This window comes from Lepisma saccharinum, chromosome 8, assembly GCF_977018435.1.
Source record: "Lepisma saccharinum chromosome 8, izLepSacc3.1, whole genome shotgun sequence".
Taxonomy (NCBI): domain Eukaryota; kingdom Metazoa; phylum Arthropoda; class Insecta; order Zygentoma; family Lepismatidae; genus Lepisma; species Lepisma saccharinum.
The window spans coordinates 80,551,427-80,574,406 of record NC_139236.1 but is presented as its reverse complement, the minus strand read 5'-3'; the positions used below and the strand labels follow the sequence as shown (position 1 = coordinate 80,574,406).

The window sequence follows — 22,980 nt, the reverse complement described above, 5'->3', positions numbered from 1 at the left end:
AGACTGTTATTTAAATTTGGACTGTACGAGACGAGACTTGACACTGTCTCGGTTTCGTCTCGATTTTACGGAGGTCGTCTCGTTCTTGTTTTAACAAGTCTCGAAGAGTCTAGTATCGTTCTCGTCTCAGTATCGATTCCATAACTATTATTAAATATTCATACAGCATGCAGGTAGTCAGCATGCAATAAACCTTTTAAATAAAGAAATATTTTGTTATATTAATATGTTTAATCTGTGACCTACAGATTTCCTTGCAACTGAAGGACTCAAAGAAGCCGCCAGATGATTCAAACACTTACTGTAAGTTCAATTAAAATGCTTCTTATCATTTTTATTGGTGTTCATAAATATTTCTCACATAGTCCTATCTATAATACTGGTAAATAATGGAAAGTAACTTTAGACCAGAGATGGCCAATCTCTCCATATTATGCAACCACTCCCCGCATATGGAAAAGCACCTCGAAGTAATTGAGGTTGATTGAGCAAGTTATGATAATATCTTGATTCGTAAAAACGTTAAAGTGTAATGAAACTATGCTTTTTAATAGACAGGCGGATGGAGTAATAAAAACTTATATTTGCAAAAACGTCAGTTTTCAGAGATAAATTCATTCCCATCTTCAGGAACCGAAGTTAAGATATTCTCTATGGTTACGGACCAGGTGAGTTTTCGAGAAGTTCCTGATCCTTGGAAAACTAACGTCACTCTTATCTTCAGGACTATGATAGTAACGTTAGCTCCTGTATGATCAGTGTAGCCTTTCTAAGAAATATCTGGTCGACATACCGAGAAAACTCTAGTGATGAGGCCGACCTCTTGCAAAGTGCTTACCACAGCCCGCAACGACGCCAGGGGTCCCTGGTTTAGATTCCGGCTTGGGCGTGGGTGTTCTTTGTAAGTGCCCATTCATCAATTTCATCATATCATCACTCATCCTCATCGTTGCGGTTAACCAAAAGTGGAAGAAAAGCGACGCTAAATAGCAAAAATCAAAGTAAATCTAAATCTTGTAATGAGGCAAAAAAAAAGTTTTAGTAGCTCCTTGCACTTTTAACTCTCTCTCTGCACTCACATGTCTAATTGGTTACACAGTGCAACACTTTGTTGATTTGTTGTCTGCAACGTTTGCACTACCTTCTGGAGCGATGTAATGTGTGGTGTATGGTCACGTGGTGCGTGCTAACTAATCAAATGAGCGTTTAAAGCAGCACACAGGCATTTGTTGAATCTTCTGAACTTGAACACCGCTATCCGTCTACTTGGTTGAACGTCATTTCCATGCACCAGCCTGACACCGGGATACACCTTCACTACACCTAGTGCCAAAAAGTGAAGCAAGCTAGACGGCGCTAGTACAGTACATATATGCATTGAGGTGTCAGAAATCTTTATTCATACACTCACTGAAAGCTCAACTGCTATTTTGTTTCAGTTTCAGGGAAAATCAACGAGAGCAAGTCAAGAGTGGTGAGGTCCGCACCCTCACCCACTGGCACTGATGGTCCCCAGAGCCCTCCACAAGGCAACCCAACGCAAAACCCTGTTCCGGTAAACAGCGCTCAGCCAACTTACACCGTGGCACCACAACCACAGACCCAGAAAGCACCATTATCCGGCTACCTGGCACGTGCACCAGGAGCTGGCCAAGGCGCTGGTGCAGGCGCCACCGCCCACGGTGCTGGATATGGTGCGGGAATGGGTGCTGGTGCTCCCTTGTCTTCTTTGCCCGAAGTTAGTGCCTTGCTGTCGTCAATCTTTGGGGGACTCAAAAACTATTATGAAGTTCAGGCAGGGTCGATAGTGAGCGAGGTGCTTGGTGCAGTCAAGGTGAACCAAACCAACGGAACGGTGCAGGGTAAGGCTAAACGTTTGTATCAATTCCAAAATCTAAGTAATTATGTTATCTTATTCTACTCTGTCTAAGATTGTTTTTTTAAAAAAAAATCAGAATAAATAAAATACAGGGCGTTTGTTTTGGATGTAGGCCGAGATAGCGCGTGACATGTTCGCAGATGCCGGCATTTTCGTCCCGTAACGTCTGGCTTATTTAGCATGTAGACAATTATATTTATATTGCATAACGAGTACTAACCTTTATTATTAGAGTTGTTCAAAGGTGTTCACGCGCTATCTCGGAGCAGAGCCAAGAGTAAGGCACTGTACCAATTTGTATCTAACTTTAAACAGTCCGAAATCGAAGTGTCAGAATGGAACGGGCTTTGTTCTTCTTCCTCAGAGACCCTTGACGAAACAGTATGAAGTCAACCAAGCCACCAATCAGCTTGCCTGTTGCTAAGGCTGAATCTAATTCGTGTCCTCCCGTTTCGCCTTATTGCGTTTTCACCTCCCCCAATAGAATTTCAAATTATTTATGTGATACGAACTTTCTAAGGCGAAACGGGACATCCCATTTCGCCTTACACACAAACATTTCCCACCTGGGAATATTATCGACATGAAGGGTAATTCATAATGAGAGCGCAGAGCTTGTGATGTTGCCTACCTTGGCTCCCATTGACCTGTCGGTTAGGTTAGTTTAGTTAGGTTAATAATACATTTATAATAATAACCCTTCATGTCGATAATATTCCCTGGTGGGAAATTTTTTGTGTGTAAGGCGAAACAGGATAAGGCGAAATGGGATGTCCCGTTTCGCCTTAGAAAGTTCGTGTCACATAAATCATTTGAAATTCTATTGGGGGAAGTGAAAACCAGGGAGTCGTAACGTACCCAATTTGCGTTACACGGTACGTTCCATTTTGTAGGAGGAAGAGTATGGTTCAACTGCTGGTACCCATGTAACGTAACGAAATGCAATATCTTATAGAGTGACGTTACAAGGAACGTAACAAAATGTATTATGGTAGATATTAACGTTATAAAGGAACGGAACGAAATGAGCACCTTGGAACATAACGTAATATGCAATATGGTATATACTACCGTTACAAGGATACAAGGAACGTAGTAACAAAATGCATTGTGGTATATACTAGCGTTACAAAAAAACGTAACGAAATGCAACATGGTAGTAAATAACGGTACATAGGAACGTAATGAATGCAATCCTCCGTAACGGAACGAAGTGAAAGGCAATATGGTTAATTAACGTTACATAGGAATGTAACAAAATGTAAACCACTGTAGCGGAACGGAACAAAATGCAGTTGGGTACATACCATCTGCATAAGGAACGTAAATAAATTCAGTATGGTAGATGTTAACGTTACAAGGAAAGAACAATTCACAAATGTTTGCTAGTAACGTTATAGGTGCGTGACAAATATAATCTATTAAACATCAAGGAAGAAAAAGGAATAGCCCAAATCTCTTGCCATTCATTGGAACATTGCGAAAAATAACTCAGTATATTGTGTGGGATTAATGTTTCGTTAAAAATATGGTTGTTTGTAAATTAATGAATTTCCACCAGGGTTGTTAAAGGATCAGGAATTTTAAATCAATTCAATTCAGGTTCAGCAGGGAATATTAGCAAGCATAAATGGATCTGGACCGTAAAGAGCCTTTTTATGTTTAAGGTATTTAAATAAGTTCCAGGAACCTTTTTTCTGGATCAATTGAAATACGGCACAGGGTCCTTCGTTCCGGATCAATTTAAAGACGGTCTAAGTTCCATATTTGAAATGAAACAATACGCAACTTGGACCGAATTTACACTGTGATAGAACAGGTTCCGGTCTTGTTGCGGAACCCAATAGAACCCATTAGAATTTATGGGTTCGTGGACGTTTAACAATCCTGATTTGAAAATTACATTTTTGGCTCGAAATTGAATAAAGCTTCCAACTAGTGTAGAAATGAGTAGTCATAGACTACTCTTGAGGAATCTTATCGCCGGATTAAACGATATTATGCTCTTGAAGAAAATGAAGTATTACGAAGCCGATGAAAGTTCACAAAGCAACAACGGCGGAAGAAGGTGCAGTGGCGCAACCACAGGGGGCAGGGGAGATTAGCCCTCAAACTTGTACGGAAATCAATTCTAGGAGGTAAGGAAGGCAAACATTGGACTATAGAAAGAAAGGTTGCAGAATCTAAGAGTAGCAAGACAAAGGGATACTGAAGATGGATTTAGTTTTCACGTCTGTCGTGCACTATTTCTTCCAGACGGTCAAGAGCACCTGCAAGGAGGCACAGAGGGGCAATTGCCCCCTCTTGATTTCTATCTTTATACAAATATAAATAAAGTTATATAAACTTGGACAGTTGCTGCTGCTTACGGTGTACGTTTTGCCCGTGTAAGGTAATAAATAGATGTATTATTAATTTTTGAAACCCCACCGTTCATTTATAAACACACTGTATATGAGTCATTGTGAATTCGAGTCAATTAAAACATTTTGCGTTGTTGGGAGATTATATATTAGGATAAAATTTGGACATAATGAATCTAAGTAGAGAAAATGCAACTTGTATATCAAAATTGCCATGTCCAACTGATCTCCGAAAGTAGTGTTTAGCACGTCATATTTCAAGTATATTGTAATAATCTTCAATTAGGCCAAACGTTAACGAACAAAACAACATTTATTTAACTTATAACTTCATGTTATATAAACTACATGAAATACATTTAACAAAGACAAAAGACAAAATACAATCTCTCTCCAATTCGACTTGTTCACAGTATCTCTTCTAAAATTTTTATCTTTTTCTTAACTTCCATCATATATGATTGATTGATTTGAGTCCACTTTATGCACAGTTAGGTTAATAAGGACTGGACCTACAGTTTAAAGTGAAATCCCAATCACTTGTGCCTCCACCGGGTATCGAACCCGGGACCCCTTCATTACAAGGCGATGACGCTACCTTGCGCCATCGGGGAGGCCATTTCAAGTATAGTCCATGATTGTATCTAGTAGTATATGAACGAGATGTGTCCCTCGATTCAAACAATACGTGGCTTGTCCCTATAAGTGTGTCACTTATAAATTAAGTTTCCGAAAGCAGGTATTATGCATGGACAGAACAAAATATACTCGTGAGAAATTACAAAAATTATAAGTAAGTTCGTGGCGGGAGTCATTGACGGTTTTCCCCACAACCTATCCGCTTTAGGTTCCGGGTTCGAGTCCTGGTCTGTAAATATATTTTTTAGGTGTCTCTTCATTAATTTAATCTAATTATCATCCATCTTCATAGTTTCGATTAATTATAAAAGTCACATAAAAGCGAAGCAAAATAAGAACAAATAAAAATAATTGCAAAATGATTACAATGTCAGAAGTACGTTTGAAAAATAAAATGCGGACAGAAGATTCATTTTCAAACAGGTATTTGGGTAGAATTGTGTAGACAGACAGCATGCTCCCGAAAGTTGCCAATCCACGTGTGGCATGACCTTCGATACTGGGGTTGTGCTTTTTCAGGAAAGTTTGCTCGACGCTCCTCAAGCGTCTTATCAAGAATGCCTCGGTGTTTGCAGCATTACCAACTTATTTTCCGTCGGGAAAATCTTTTTTCTCCTATTTAATCTGCGGTTGACTCTACAATACAGCATATTAATCAAGATACAACAACTGAATTACGGCGAAGTAGGTTAGAAACCCTGCGTGCTCAAGAGCAGCTTCGATAAGGCACCTGAATTGTTTCGAGCTGAACCAGGAAATGGGCGATGTTTATTCCCCAAGGCCATTCTGTAAAACTAATGCCACAAGAAGTTTTCTGTGTGGATTTGTGAGCATGAAATTGTAGGTTAATGATAGTACTACAAGACGTCAAGTGGATTTATTTTTCTGTTTCGTTATTTTATATAGCTTTCCTACCTATATAGTTTGAATAACTAATTAATCATTTCATAAGCAGACAAACACGAAGAAGCCGATCCCGTGGCAAATTGGTTAGCGTAATAAACTGCGAAGTCTAATGTCGGATTAGATTGATTGATTTAGTTTATTTTACTTCGCGTTTTGTGCCTCTAGGCTAATTTGCGAAGATGGGGATGAGTGATGAAATGATGAAATTGATGAATGGACATTCACAAACAACCAAGCCCGACCGGGATTCGAACCCGGGAGATGTCGGATTAGAGCCTGGACCAGAAAATATGGATGGGTTGGGTCATTGTCTTTATACCACTTTCATCACCTATCACATCCTTTATCATCGCGATTAACCGAAAGTGGTAGACGCGAAATAAAAATAGAACCTTTGCATGGAAGTCCGAAAGAGAGGCAAGGGGGGGGGGGGTGCACGACCCACCTGGAAAATGAAAGTCAACCAAAAATTATATATATATCTCACACAATTCCATTTCAGCTGCAATAATATATGTTAATTATTGCATGAACATAACTAGCTAACTAACTAACTCTCTAGCCTTCTTAAACCCGAAGGTTCATGGCTGCAGAACACAGGCCTTCCATCTGTCCCTATCCTGAGCAAGATCTATATACTCTTTTCCATCCCTACCGATTTCCTTTAGGTCTATCTCAACGTTGTCCCTCCATCTTCGTCTTAACCTTCCTAAAGGTCTCTTACCATCAGGTTTCCCAACAAGAATCCTATAAACTCCTCTTTCCTCTCCCATTCGTGCCACATGGCCTACCCACCTAAGTCTTCTTGATTTAATTATTCTAATTATCTCCTCATCCCTTTTAGGTCCAAATATTTTCCTAAGGATCTTATTTTCAAATAAGATGAATATGATAACTTCAAATTAAAGCAATGTTTTTTGAGGAGACAACACTGTTATGCACCTTGTTTGCCTCCCTCCCCCCGGAAAAACTACCTTGCTTGCGCCTCTTTGGAAAAAATCCTGCAGACGTTCATGAACCTTTAGTATCGACTTCGGACTATAAAGCATTGATTCTTCAATGTATAGAGCGGCAATATACCGCGACAGCCTCTTACAGAGTATTTGCCAGGAAATATCAACACGAGAACAGGGATAGGAATTCCTCTTATTTTAGATTTTCTCAAACTAATTTCAAGTATCTGGTGAAAATTCTTTCTATTTAGTATGCAAATAAAGGTTTTAAATTTGAATGGGCGTATTAATTTTCTGGGTTTTTCCTAGAGACGATATGAAGCACTGCGGATACGAAGGGCGAACTCAACAAAGTGCATTGTGAGGGAAATGCGTTTCAAGTTGTCAGGCACAATTCGAGCTCCACAAAAACTTGGTAACTGTAGATCGGAATGTTTCATGCGTGATTTTCAAAGATTTTATGGAGTTTGCACTGTGCCTGGCAACTTGAAACGCATTTCCATCACAATGCACTTTGTTGAGTTCGCCCTTCGTATCCGCAATGCCTCATATTTTCAATTACTTTGAAGCATTTTGGACCATTTTTTATTTTTATAAGCAACTGCATTAATTGATAGAATGATCTTAAACATGAAACTAATTGTTTTTTCCAATGATTGACTGTTTTCTTTGCCTTTCATTACGCTAGGTCACTCAGCCGCTATCTTTGTTGTGAGCCTAGATTAAGTGTGATTGGAGCTTATCCTATATGCTCTCTTCATACAACATGGCTGTCGGCTACACGTTTGACATCTTAACACAACTTCTTTGAAACATCGCTCATGAAATGTATTTCACCTATCGTCCTACGGGAATCAGAGGAACGTAACTACAAAAATTCTGTCTTTAGTTTCGTTAAAAAAAAAATCCTCTGAAGAGTATTTGGAGAAAATCGACATTTTCCACTTCTAATTCTTATCTGTAAGGCGGAGTCACGTTTAAGAGTCATATTCCTAAGAATACATTATTTCCTCTCCTATTAATTTGATAAATTAGAGTTAAGTCGCTCTGGTTCTCACACACGCTATCAGCCCCTATTTTCCAAAATTTGGCACGTTAGGTATTACGCCAGATGTGTCATTGGGTATGATGCATTTTTGTTATATGCCTGTGGAGATTCGAACAGTGTTCTCGGCTTGCGAGCCAGGTTATATCGGCGTCAGCGTCCAACGTTTGGAGCGCATACATTGCTCTAAGCAGGATGCTCTCTACCTTATGATGGGACACTTTTTTACCCATGAAAGTTATTGTCCGTGGCCTGCAAGCAAAGTTCTTGCAACAAACTGCCTCGAGAGAATTATGCGTAGGCTATGTGTGACTTTTCTGTTTCTCAGACCACGTGTGACTACCTACAAATTATGTGAAACAATAACATAAACAACTTCCCATGTGAGTATGAGAAAACACTTGCATTCTAGCCGGGTTCGATTCCTGTGATTCGAATTCCACTTTAAACTGTAGGCCCACTCCCAATTAGCCTATCTGTGCATACAAGTGAACTTAAAACAAGACAAACTTTCATTCTAACCTCAGTCACTTATGGGAGCTGCTTAGAAGTAGTAGTGTTGACTGCCATGACTAAAATTTCTGGATCCAAGTTCACTTCCTCTCAACGATTTTATTTGTTGTTTTAAGTCCCCTTTATGCACAGTAAGGCTAATCGGGACTGGACCTACAATTTAAAGTGGGATCCGAACCACTTGTGCCTCCACCGGGTATCGAACCCGGGACCCCTCTCTCGACGATTTGACTGAGTCTGCACTCCTGCGCTACACTCCGCTGTCTATGCAATGTAGTTTTAAAAGTTGTTAACTGAGGTATCCTAGTCACTAATTCCACCGTGCCACCGGTTAGTCAAGGTATGACTCATCATCAGCCAGGCTCGGGCGAAATGCAACTCATTAAACCGTCGCGGACGAACTGTGGCATTTTTCTAGGAATTTCGCTTTCGGACCAAACGCTACTGAACGTACAGCAGTCCCAGTGCCTGCTCCAAGTTGCACAGCTGCTTTCGGAGCCCTTGGTTTTGGAAGGGGATGGGGGTGAGGAAAGGGTCTTTATTTTTCATACTGAAGCTCGTTCATTTCGTTCTCCTATTTCTCTTGGTTGAATTTTCTGAGATACGGAATCTACCTCATTTTCCTTTTCATTTTGTTTTATTGCGTCACCCACGGTACTCTTACATGTACTTAACATTTTTAATTTCCCTGTACCTGCACCCTTTGGTTAGGTAAAAATAAATAGCTGCAGTTCGTCAAATGTTGTATTTTTGTTTTTGTTACCCATTTTTCTCGTACTTCAGTCAGGGGCAATGGAGCTACTGGTAACAGACGTAGTTAGGAAATAGCATGAATTGTTTCTTCCCCGCACTGTAGTTGACCGATAAAAGAACTATGTAAAGTATCGTTTCTATTACCACAAATTTTACCGCGCAACATGACACGCGGCATGCGACGCTGCATGTGCCAAGCATTTGTTGAAATGGAAACTGTCTGCAACATGCCGCGGCGCAAGTGCCGGGGACAAAATTGCCCCAAACGATTAAGACGCACAACGTGCGCGGCGGACAATGGAAACAGCCTGCAGCAAGTTCCTGGGGCATACGAACTAGAGTAGGAACAGACGACGCGACTACAATCTGTGGTCCAACAAAATTTAATAACAATGCAAAATCACTTGCAGTCATTCTTACAAAGTTTTCGTATCCACTTTGAAGACGTAAGTCTCTCATCAACGAGTTAATTTTTTGCTAGAAAACTTCTAATCCACCATCTAGGTTGTTTTCGCCTCTTTTTTTAGAAATTCATGATACGCGCCTGCCATAACCACAAAACCCGCCATAGCTTTATTGTTCATCTTTACCCAAGTTAAATCACCACCAAATTATTACAATACAAGAGAAGGAACACTGACTACTCTAAAGCACTGCACAACGCTACACTGCGATCCTGCACTCCAGTGTTGTTGCGGACGTATTTTGAAGAAGTAGTTTTGAATTGGAAGCAGTACGAGTACACTAAATGACGCGCAACATGCGCCGGCACATGTTGCACGTCATGAGTCTGGAACTTGTCTGAATGGAAACGTAGCTTAACAGAAACAGAAGGCTTTCACGATTTGTCTGAATATTAAAGTGATCTCTTCTTTCACACCAAAACATAAATAACTATTCTCAGATTTGAAAACGTAACAGGGGTGTAAGGGGTGACCTTCCACGTATTACACCCAATCGTCAACTTCATTCCACGTAGTACACCCTGGACTGCTCTTTGCAGACTAACGAGGCTCTGGCGACTGACCCTATGGCCAGTATAATTCTGTGTGTTCTGTTTTTTGTCATGTGTGCTGAGTGCCCCTTTAGAGCCTCAGCTTTTTACCTAAGTCAGAATATTTTAATATTTCAGTTATTCGATATTACAGTTACGTTATTTGTTATGGTAAGGGGCTGGACCCCGTATAACGTGGCGGTTGCAAAATAGCCTAAGCCCGACCCTGTGGCCGAGTGGTTAGCACATCGCGCTGCGACGCCAAGGGTCCCGGGTTCGAATCCCGGTCGGGCTTGGTTGTTTGTGAATGTCCATTCATCAATTTCATCATTTCATCACTCATCCCCATCTTCGCAAATTAGCCCAGAGGCACAAAACGCGAAGTAAAATAAACTAAATCAAAATCAAAAAAAAAAAAAATAGCCTAAGTGCTGACGCACCCAAAATTAAAAAAGAAAAAAATGTAACAGGGAATATAGCTTTAATAAATGCCTATAAATATTTCACTATCGTTTATATTTATGTACATGTTGTTAATTTCGAAATATTGTGAAGAAATGCAGCAAAATGCTACATATTCGATTACTAATTTGAGCCACTATACATGTTATGTTTTTATTTCATGAACAATGCGACACCACAGGTCCCGAGTTCAGATCCCAGCCTGTGTATTGTTTTCATTATTTTCTTCGTGATGTCCTTTCATCAATTTTGTCATTGCATCACCCATCCTCGTCTTCGCGATTAGCCAAAAGTGGCAGAAAACCAAAGTTAAATATAACAAATCAAATCAAACATTACTTGCAAGACAAGAATGGATAGGTTATTTTGAAGCTTCTGTTATTAAAAGCAAATTGTGTGTAGCTTTCCTAGACAGAAGTTTCAAACACAGAAAGTGATTGATTGGATAAGGGCTGTGGATTCCTACTCGAGCAGAAAATATATATGTTTCAATTTATTACTTACAACAATAGCAAACTGATTTCCCGCTAAATCAAAGAAAACTTGCATTCACAGTTACAAATTGACGTGTTGAATGACCTTAACTACAGATTTCTCTCACTCCAATTCTGATTAATCGAACAGCACACCACAACGTGGGTCATTAAATATTTCCAACTTACTCTCGAGTTCCTCAACTAAAAATAAATTGACTGCGAGACAAAAACTCCTCTCCGATAACACATTATATGCAGAGTATACGTAAGTTGAAATTCCATCATAATAATTTGAATTCTTCAAGTAGTAGCTACAAATATAATTTTTCATGCATATTTTCTTAGCAGAATATGAAGTTTCTCACTTCAGATGGATAACATATACACAGTATTTCACAAGCGTTTTTAGTTCGAGCTAGTCGTAGGCCTAATATGAATATAAACGCGTATCACGCCGCAGACGTGAATCGAACCTAGGACCCGGGTATCATAAATAAATAAGCTAATCACGTTATAAAAAGGGTCCCGCTGAAGCATTGAAAAAAGAGCTTCTTAAAAGCTCATCGCGACAGCGTCCTTCAGCGGAGTTGGAAAAACTCCGCTGACATTGCATTAGAAAATGAAATAAGGAATCAGCGTTCTTCCTCAGGATTGCCGTTGCGAGAGGACGCGATCGAAGCAAGCGTCGTAACGGCCGATAGTTCAAATTTCACATAAATAGGTCGCGTGAGAAAATCTCATTCTTAGTTGTCTTCCGTCAGTCAGATGAAGTAGTTATTACAAAAGAAATCCGTGTCTAGTTGTTTGCAGTTTACGCGAGAGAGCTCCAAAGGCATCGTAAGTTCAGAAAAAGGAGCAAACGAACAATCGGGAAGTTAAAGTTATCGTTAGAATATCGGTCGGCGAAAGTACAGAGTTTGGAGCCCGGAGTTGCTCCCTCGTCCGTTTTGTTTCAGAGTAGGACCACGTCGATCCAAGGACCAGCGGAGAAGAGATCGCCGTAGAACTCCAGGTAACGAACATTCCTTGTCTTTCCTTCCCCTGCCTGTTCAGTCAAAGGTAGTGTTTAAATATATGTCCGTGTGTTCTTACTTACGGGGCTAGTCCCCTTGTAGTTAAGTGTCGACGTGCTCTCCAGAGCTACCCCCTTCCTTTTACAATGTTCCTCTCGCCTAACAAGCGAGTGGCTAAAGGCTGTCATAGCCTATCTACGATCCCCGCTCTTAGACTTTATACGAACGTGACTTCATTACTTAGTTTAAAAAAGTGCCAGGCAATCAAAATTCGAGGGTATGCCTGAAATTATTTGTAGTATCTCATGTGTCAAGGGGGCTTTATAAGTAGTAGTAGTAGAAACTTAATTATACTGCATGTTGCAACTGAAACCGTAGCCTCGAAGACCGAAGTCGTTGAGTGGTCCACTCATACACTCGGTACCAAACACTCCAAGTTCGAGTAGACACCTGGGCATGGCTGTTTTTTTTTTTGTAAGCATCCCTTCATAGATTTAATATGATCATCATTCATCTTCATCGTCGCGATTATCTACAAGTGGCAGAAAAGCGATATAAAACAAGAATAATACAAAAGTATAACAAACAAAAGAGGATAAAAGGATGAACTGAGTTAATGATAGGAAGTTTTATGAAATTACTGTTTCTTGAAGAATCCTGTCCTTTGTTACGATTGTATTTCTCAGTCACACGTTGCTCAATGTTCACGTCGACTGTCGTCCTTACGTACTTGAAAATTACTTTCATGTCTGCCTATGCTCTTCTTTCAAACGTGGTAGGTGGGCGCTCTGTCTGTTTCTACACCAAAAAAGTTTAATGAACCTCCTGTCCAAGAAGACAAGAATTACTGAAAGTAATTTTCAAAATTGTAAGCGGATGAGGGCCCTTGTAAATGATAAAATATACTGTCCTTTTATTCGCTTAGTTTTGAGAATCACTTCCCATACAATTCTTGCCTTCTTGAGAGTCCAATGGCCCTGTCTAGCCACAAACCAGTTGCACAAACGCGGTTTCGTTTGTTTCGTACAACAATTCCATCTAACGTTTCGTTTCTACGTAGTTTCTACTTGCTAAAAGTGCCTTTCATATCGCCCCAGGGCGTTGTCTACTCGGCTGCTTCGTGACCGAAGGTCACGTGTACAAAGTTTGAGGATTCACATTTTCCGATTTTGCGTGGTGCTGCTGCTGCTACGAGCGAACACAAGTGAAAAAACCTTGGACGAAAAGTCCGCGCACAGCTCTTCTACTCTTCAGCTCGGCCCATAAGGAAGAACGGTCAACTCTCCCCCTCCCCTCCACGTGGTAGTACAGTGCACAGGAGTTGCGGGTCTGCACAGGTTTCTTTCCTTGTGGTTCAGTTCGTCTTATCAAGGTCGTGCAGCAAATAATTATTTTTCGTCTTCCGATAGGAAAAAGCTTGCCTCTCGCTTACGTGGATGAACGCGTAGCACAGATGATTCCTTGGTTGGTCCTTTATGTTTCGTCCTTCAGCAATTTAATCTAAGCATGAATCATTCTCATCGCCAAACATACTGTATTTTTTAATTGATGTAACACATGTAAACTGAAAGAGAGAGACAGAGAGAGAGAGAGAGAGAGAGAGAGAAAGATATACATAAACGTTTTCTTACAACAAACGTTTGTTTTCTATCGTATAAAGTGAACGCACATGTTAAAATTCATCTTGCATACATAATCAAATTAGAACAAATCCACGTAAAGTGATTTAGTATGCAGAAAATAAATATATTTGTGATAAATACATAGTTAATCAGTAAATTCCAATAACCAGAACTTCTGTCACGCTGAATCTTGTTTACGGATGTTTTCAAACGTTTTGTTTTACAATTTCATTTTTTCACTGACATCCAAAACGAAAATACGTATTATAATTTAATGACTTTCAAAATGTCAAATGCTGTAATGTTAGTATGCTGCCGATCATAATTGTGAGGCTTCTTCGAAAACGCCTTCGATAACGGTATTTACTATTCGTAACGGATATGTGTATCACTTTTTTGAAACAGACTTTTGTGAAGGGAAAGAACTGTAACGTTACAAAAGTAACGAGCACAATTATACGAGAGACCTATGTTATTCTCTCCGGAACACGGCATCGGACACGTTATTGCACATCGGAACGTCTGTATGATACCAGCTATAAATAACGTTGTTGCTTTGAAGCAAAGAGTGTAACGTTTTTACAGTCGTGACCTCAATTAAGTTACTGGTTAATTGTAACGTTACTATCACTTTCCACACACACTAAAGTTACTAGTCAATCGTGACGAACTTGTTTCTTACCCTGTAACGTTACTGGTTGCCGGCAATGGATGGAACGTTAAAGCGTCACCTAACGACCTACTGATTTACAGATCAGTTATGGTTCGGTACCGTTATGCACACCTGTAACGTAATGTTCATATACCTGAGGTAACGTTTCTGTTCACGAAAAAAGTTATTCAGTTTCTGGTTGTAACGTAACGGAAACCGTAATTGAAAATACCGTTCCATTTCGTTACGTTACGACTCCCTGGTGAAAACGCAATAAGGCGAAACGGGATAAGGCGAAACGGGATAAGGCGAAACGGGATAAGGCGAAACGGGATAAGGCGAAACGGGCCGTAATCATATAATTGACTCTTCCAGTCAATAGTGGTGTAGCGTTTTGGTGCGAAATTGAAAAATACGTCACGGAGTTTAATTTAGTAAATAAAATATAGAAGTCCAATAGATTAAACTGCAAAAAGAGTTGCATGTTTCAGTACTGGTGTCCTTAGGAATGTCTCGAACTTGCATTCCTCCAGTCCTACTAACAGGTAATTTGTCCAATATGATATAGTGAGAGTATGCCTATTTGCAGTAGGATGTGTGGGTGTGTCAAAAGTCGAAACTGATAGCTAACCTATGGTGCAATAACACTTGAGATTTGTTTTATGCGCAGGCAGGCTAATCTCGACTGGACCTACAGTTTAGAGTGGGATCGAAACACTGCCTTCACGGGGAATCGTACCCGGAACCCCTCGGGTATAAAGCGACGACGTTACAGCAGGGAAGCCCAGTGTATTAAATCTGTAACGTATTACGTTCTTAAGTCAATATCTGCAGTCATGATATTTCACCTGCAGTTTGGTAAGGAATTTGGTGTGCGTGAGTCCACTATTTAAGATTATTGGACATTTTTGCTACTCATATGGCAGTTTATATGCATGTACTTGTATTAGTGCTGTTGTCCCAATATTTTCACAGGGTATGCCCTAAGATTGACGAAACTTTAAGTGGAGATCATGTTTCCATTAAATACAGAGGATGAAATCATATAACTTCTACAAAAAATTTCATTCATGGTAGATGATGATGATGATATTAAAATACTTGGTATAAATGAGGCATATTACTGAAGGCATTTTTAAAATAGAAAATATCAAACGCGAATTTTAATGTTTGTTTGTACTGAAACATAAATGCTGCAGTACAACATTTATTGCATTTTATTATTTTTTTTGTTGATAGCTATTGCTTTGGTGTATTGTCAGTTCGTATGCTGCTAATAATTTTAAGAAGACTGGTAAGAAGACTAAAGACAGAAGGTATACGCTAATGACTAAGGTTAACCAGAAGGTATACGATAATGACTAAGGTTAACCAGAAGGTATACGCTAATGACTAAGCTTAACCAGAAGGTATACGCCAATGACTAAGGTTACCCAGAAGGTATACGCTAATGACTAAGGTTAACCAGAAGGTATACGATAATGACTTAAGGTTAACCAGAAGGTATACGCCAATATCTAAGGTTAACCAGAAGGTATACGCCAATGACTAAGGTTATCCAGAAGGTATACGCTAATGCCTAAGGTTAACAAGAAGGTATACGGTGTGTAAGCTCGACTATAGTTCCTGACTTATATTCTAATAGAATAACTCTTATAATCCTTGACTACTTGCAGGAAAGGATATTGACTCGGCAACTGTGCACCATGATGCAATAAATCCAGAGAATGAAGTTCACATGTATGGTAATTATATTAATTTAGTGTTTCCAGCTAAAGTAATAGCTAGTTTAAATAGTCACAATATAAAAATTAATTCATTTCTTGATTATAGGGGAGTTAAATGTCATAAGATTTAACACAAGTGTTAGTTTGTAGTTCACAGTTAAACCTAGTGTAACAAAGCCTAGAAAAGAAATGTTAGATGGCACAAACAATTTTTTATTCCTAATCACTTACTATCTGTGTAGAAACTTCACGTTCTTCACATGACCCACCTCATTTTTTTACCATTTTGTGTTACTTCAAAACGTGTGGATTCTTTTCATGAAATGATGGGTTAATTGAGCAATTAAAAGATAATACTTAATCGTTTCCCCTTGTAAAAAACGCTATTCGGTGACATTTTAAAAAGGGTCCCGGGTTCGAATCCCGGTCGGGTATGGTTGTTTGTGAATGTCCATTTTCATCCATTTCATCATTTCATCACTCATCCCCATCTTCGCAAATTAGCCAAGAGGCACAAAACGCGAAGTAAAATAAACTAAATCAATCAATCAATCAGTAGTTAGTCCTAATTTTACTACCTTTTCCTGCAATCGATGATTTTTTTTAAGAATACTGTGTGAAAGGGGGTGGGGGTTGTGACCCCAATAGCCCTTAGGTCACGACACTGCACATTGAAAACAGGGTTCTTCTAATATGATTAACTTTTTAAATTTTGGAAAAAAATGTATAAATATATACTAGAGGAGAAATTTGTATACATTACACTAAATAGATTTCTATTTCCAGACTACGAGGGAGGTGATCTGGAATACGGTTCCAGCTTTGAAGACGGGGGGAAATATGATACGTGGGGCATGATTAACGACCCGGACGGAAATGTATTCTTTGTTAACTGGAACAGATTCCAAGTATCGTGGCAGAATCCAAAAGAAAGTAAGTGCCAGTTTTTGTATTTTTTTATTGTTAATTCATTCTTTTCTGATACGTATAAGTGTAAAGGGACTTTCCGACGGCACTGTACACGCGAAATGGAAGACCAACTCATACGGTATATTTTTTACGTGTTTCATGCAATTCGATGTGGCTTCTGTATACACTATTTCTTACCACACACGACTGAGCACATCAGCTGTGACAGATTGAACAGCTTACGTGATTCTAATTCTCGAGTGCTCAATATCGTTGACGCGAACAGTATACACATTTTGCTTGATCCTACGCCCAGAAGTAAAAGTCTAAAGGGGTGAGATCTGGCGATCATGCTGGCTACGTCTTCCTGTCCATCCACCCCTTCAACTCTAGAAATGCCATACCTAGTGGCGCAGTTACCATCACGTCACGTGACTACCGGTGCGTGCATCCCCAGTCTTCTCCACACTTCCCGAACTCTTCGACACGTTGTTGAATGCAGTGTAAATCTCATGGTTTTATTACATTTTGTTCGAATACTGTAGGAATTTGAACCCCCACGACACCTTTACGGACACATTGTATTTGCAATAAAGCTTCGTAACGAGTTGCATGTCCAGGAGATTAGTGGGCATTGTGCCTCCACCCTCTACAATTTTTTTGGGTACGCCACTGTTCGTATGAACGTTAAATGAAGGATTACATGCCCGTTTAGCGCCACACGTCTCTGCCACCTGAAGTCACCACATCACGGTTCTACAGACTGATTTGACGGGCGCTTAAGGCTCAATCACACGGAACTGGATATCCAGTTAGTTGACGCTGAACTGGCTACCTGCCCGGATGTGATGGCTGGCTGGCTGGCTGCTTGACTGGTTTGGAGGAATAGGACATGTTTTAATTGCTGCTGGCTTTCCTCGACTGGATTGTGTGGAACAGCCAATCAGAGCAAAGTTTGGCCATGTGAAGATAATCTGAGAGTTTGCAAAGGGGAGTTTTTGTCTGTGGTTTCAGAGTGTTGGCTGTTTTTGTTAGTTTCTCGATACAAAAAGAGAAAAGAGATGACGTGCAGTGCATTCGTGTTCACGTTCATTAATATTTAGGTATTTATGCAAAGTGATGAGATGTGTACGTGACAAATATGACTAGCCGAAAATGAAAATCCTTATTATTTCAAGTGTATTAAATTGTTTGATTTTTTAAAAAATTGTGAATGAATCCTGCGAATCTCATGTATGAATATGCATACCCGAGTTAATTAAAAAGCTTGTTCGGTACGCATTGATTACTATTTTCTTCGAGCCAATCTCTAGTCCATACTTTTCTTTTTTAATGTTTAATAAAAGCACAAAGCAGTAATTTTCCTAAAATTCTTCAAATTGCTTGTCCATCTTTATAGATTGTGTGCTCTGCGCAATGTCTTATGGGAACAAAAGTCTATCAACAAGTACGCGGTAACAAGTATCGTGCGAGGCGAAAACTAACAAACTGGTAGCCAGTCCAGCGCCAACTAGTGCATTTCTATTGAAAATATAGTTACGTGTGATTGAGACTTTACTGACAGACACGTTCACACTATATTGTAAAAGTACTGTATTGCGCCGATATATAAATACATAGACGTTTCATCTTTGCTACAAAACTGTGTATGAGAAGACGACCTGTGCTTCATTCCACTACTGTCCACAACTCACCTTCCGGCAGTGCGATAGCTGGATTAGAGGCTTTGGATTCAAACGGCTTAAAATGTCCAAAACAAACATTCTCCTGCCATCTATGGGTAAAATATTGAACCTTGTCCATTGAGTTTATGCAAAAGGGTTTATGTTGTGGATATTGATTGATTGAGTTGGTGTTTAAGTCCACTTTATACACAGTAAGGCCAATCGGGAATGAACCTACACAGTTTGAAGTGGGATCCGAACCACTTCGTGCCTCCAACAGGTATCGAACCCGGGACACCTTAATTACAAGGCAACGGCGCAACCACTGCCCCATTGGGGAGGCCTATCTTGTGGATTTGAAATGGTTAATCAGTACAAAATATTATTATTAATAATAATACATATTAATACATAAATACGCACAAATAGTTTCAGTCGTGAAATACGTTAATCAAGTTATAAATTAGTTCATTTTCACGAACTGTTAGGATTATACTCTTATAACTATAGCCACTGCTGTATATCTAATAAATACCTTAGGGTAGTTTCGCTATATTTTATGTTTCGGATAGCACTTTAGCACCTATTGGCAGTGGCGAAGCTCCTATGAGGCTTAGCCCACCTAAAAAATATTGAAATTTAAATTGTACCCTGTAACAATCAAAGTTCGTTAAAACGAATTAAACCATGTAATCCGAACGTTTGGTTCCGCCGATGCTTCCAGATGTCTCGTCACTCAGGCCAGAAAGAGGAGAGCGCGTTCGGTCCGATCTGTGAGGCTTTTGACGAAAAGCCTCGCGGTAAAAGGCAGCTATAGCTCGACCACAAGGAAAAAAACCTTCCCTCAAGAGCGTTCGCGCATCTTCCCTGCCGTTATCGGTGCTCGGGGCAGTGTTGCCAGGTCAGACTTAAAAAAATCGGGAGATTGTTCCTTGGGAAACCAGAAGATCTGCTACAAAATCCGATGATCTAATAGTAGCGGATGAACGACGTTCTCGGGGGCGGCACAGGCGTGCGCACTGGGGGGCAAGGGGATGTCTGCAGATTTTTTCCAGCGAGTGGGAAACAATGTATTTTTATCAGGCTGGTAAAAGAGGCATATTACCCCGTAATAATGTTGCCCTCTCAGAAAACACCACTTGAGTTTGAAATTATCACGTTCCTACATCCCTATTATAAAAATGGATGTAAATTACTGTGACTGAAATCAACTCATACGTCTGAAATAATAAGTACTTTTATGTCAACATTCATTTTCCAGAAGAGAAGAGGAGAGGGTGGGTGGCGACCATCCTTGCACTTCCTTTTGGACGTCCATAATTTTGTAGAAAATTAAGTATATAAGTATAGAATAGTATATTAAGGATAGAAAATTAAGTATTTTCAAGACGATGAAAGTTCCAAGCAACTATGGGGGAGGGGGTGCATTATTTTCTTTGTAATTGAACTATGCCGCTTCGTTCTCTAGCAAATTTCTTGTTATTAACACTCACTTGCTTTATTCGTCAGTTATGCTGCCTCTATGTTGCTGCATTTAATATATAATAGACACAAACACACACATAGTTGTATAAAATAATTTGCACACGCTACGAAGTCAGTGTTTCTACTTAGTAAGGCAAGGACGTTTCACTGTGTTTGTGTCACTCCATCCATTTCATCAGTTTTTCATTCATCCATATTGTCGTACTTACCCGTAGAGGCACAAAAGCGACGTAAAATAACTAAAATAGAAATACATTTTCGGGTGGGATAAAATACAACCATCTAAAATTGTAATGTACGTACATGGACGTCCGCAGGATTTTTGCATAATTTGGCATAATTTCACAGTTCAAACAGCACTTTTCATGCCTGAGTGGAGTTCCACTCTCCCCTCCATGTTCAAGTAAGATGAGCAGGAAACTGGTTTTTGAGCAGGCCGTCGGAGGTGCCATAGCAATAGTTTATTATGGAATCCTACCGAGAAGTCAATAGGTCTGGCAACACTGACGTTGGCCGCTCTGAAGGCTTCCTCCCCCTGTCTTTTCCCCCCACCCGCCAGCGCGATGGGGTCTGCGCAGGTTTCTTTCCTTGTGGTTCCACTATACAGCGTGAGCTCTGTGTAGGTGGGAGGAGAGGGTAAGGGGAGGGGACTGCCGATTCGCTGGGTGAAAGCGGCTAGCCTCAGAACCAACCTGTTGTGCTTCTAGTCTTCTTGTGCAAAGTGCGTCGTTCACGCGCTGCATTGTTGAATGTTAATTTACTTCAAGTGCATGCGCGTGTGTGTTTGTGTGTGTGTCACATAGTGTATTTAATGTATGTTATAAAAATGGCTGATACTGAGAGAACACTGACGTCATTGTTTGAGGAATTAAAAGAGAAACCATTTTCAAGTTGACCTTATGAAACCAAATGTGCTTACAAAGATAGACGATGGACACCATATTTAGATATTAAAGTAGCAGCTGGAGGAAGACAAAATCGAAAGTTTAAGTTTTCATGGTATAAGAAATATCCTTGGCTAACAGGGTGCTCTAATACAAGTAAGTTATATTGTTATACCTGTATTCTGTATGGGGGTGAAAAAGAATGGTCACCATCTTCTTACGGGGTCTGTGCAACAAAACAATTTGATAGAATGGCTGAGAAACATCAAAGTTCAAGAAAGAATCTTCAGAATGAAGAAAGTTTTCTATTGTTAGGTCGTGGAAGAATTGAACATGCATTTTCTGGAGGAGCCAAACTTCAAGCCATCACACACAATGAAATCGTGAAACAAAATAGATTTGTAATCGAGAGACTTATCGATGTTGTTTGCTTCTTGGGTAAGCAAGAGCTTGCTTTTAGAGGGTACTTTGAAGATGAAAGTTCGGACAACAAAGGAAATTATCTTGAATTATTAGAACTTCTTTCCAAACAAGAACAGTTTTTACGTGATCATTTGCACTACTCTTCAGGCTGTAAAGGCACGTCAAGTACAATTCAAAATCAGCTGATTGAATCAGTAACTAACGTAATTAATGAACATATTAAAGATGAGCTACATTCCTGTGAGTTTGTTGGTGTGCAAGCAGACGAAATGAGCATTATTCTAAGGTTCTGTACACAAGATGGTCCTAAAGAGAAATTTATTGGCTTTTATGACGTTTCTAGTGATAAAACTGCTTTAGGACTCTCAGAAGTTATTATTAAAGAACTTAATGCTTGGAAAGTTTCTGATAAAATAGCGAGTCAAACCTACGATGGGGCCTCTGTAATGCCAGGTGATCGAGGAGGCGTGCAACAATTTTTGAAGCAAGTATGTCCACGAGCTATATTTTTACATTTCTATGCTCACAAATTAAAGCTAGTACTGCTACATTGTTCAAAAACAATCAAACAAGTCAGGCTTTTCATTTATAATCTTGCAGATTTCCATACATTTGTCAGTAAATCCTCAAAAAGAACAGTACTCTTAGAAAGTAAAGGATTCGGATTGCCACAAACATGTAGTACCCGCTGGAATTTTAATTCCCGAGCAGTGAATACAATTTATGGAAGATACAATGAGCTGAAAGACATTTTCCAGACAATTACAGATAATATTGAAGATTGGGATGCGGATTTTTTCAATCGTGCCTTGGACCTGCTTAAGACACTCAATAAAATGCAATTTATTTTCCTGCTTTGCCTTTACAAAGACATTTTTACATATATAGACCACTTTTTTGCACTCCTTCAATACAAAGTTGCATCAGACATAAATATGTGTAACACAGAAATCAAGAAGACCATCGAGGTAATAAGAAATATGAGATCAGAAAATACTGTGAAATTATGTGTTGAGAACTCTAAGAGGATTTGCAGTGAAATAAATGTAAGTGAACAAGACTTCGTGGCTCTCAGATGTTTAACCTACGAAATCTTCAGGCACACTGACTGTACAATGGAAATACGTTTTGGAGATCTTGACCAAATTGCTAGACCAAAATAGCTTTGGGGGATATAAACTACAATTTCCTGTGATGAAATTAAATAACCTTCTGTCCACATATTCATTTTTCAACAAAAAACGATTAGAAAATGATTTTTAAAAAATCTATGCTGATGAAGAAAAGCATTTACCTCCTGCAGACCATCTAAAATTCATAGTTAGCAATGATCTTCAAACAATCTACAAAGAAGTAACACAACTTATCAAGTTGGTCTTGACATTCCCTGTTACAACAGCTTCCTCCGAAAGAAGTATGAGCACCCTCAAGTGAGTAAAAAAATATCTCCGTAAATTCAATGAAAAATGAAAGATTAAGTTCTCTCTTTACAATAGCCATTGAAAAAGAGCTGTTTAAAGAACTTTCTATTGATCAAGGCTTCAAGGAAAGAGTAATTGATACTTTTGCGACCAACAAGAATCGACGCATGGACCTGCTGTATAAAAAAATATAAGGT

General features: G+C 39.5%; 1 protein-coding gene across 4 annotated transcripts in view; it reads left to right on the top strand.

Annotated features, from left to right (window-relative positions):
* LOC145991578 (uncharacterized) overlaps positions 1-22,980 on the top strand; it is a 48,561-nt gene that overhangs the window by 2,730 nt on the left and 22,851 nt on the right. For 3 of the 4 annotated variants that reach the window (XM_083127626.1, XM_083127627.1, XM_083127624.1), the window contains exons 2-5: positions 249-303; positions 1,440-1,874; positions 15,947-16,015; positions 16,784-16,930. In XM_083127626.1, the coding sequence (XP_082983752.1) occupies positions 249-303; positions 1,440-1,874; positions 15,947-16,015; positions 16,784-16,930 (706 nt within the window). The remainder of the gene's footprint in view (positions 1-248; positions 304-1,439; positions 1,875-15,946; positions 16,016-16,783; positions 16,931-22,980) is intronic. The other variant, XM_083127625.1, reaches the window with a different exon arrangement.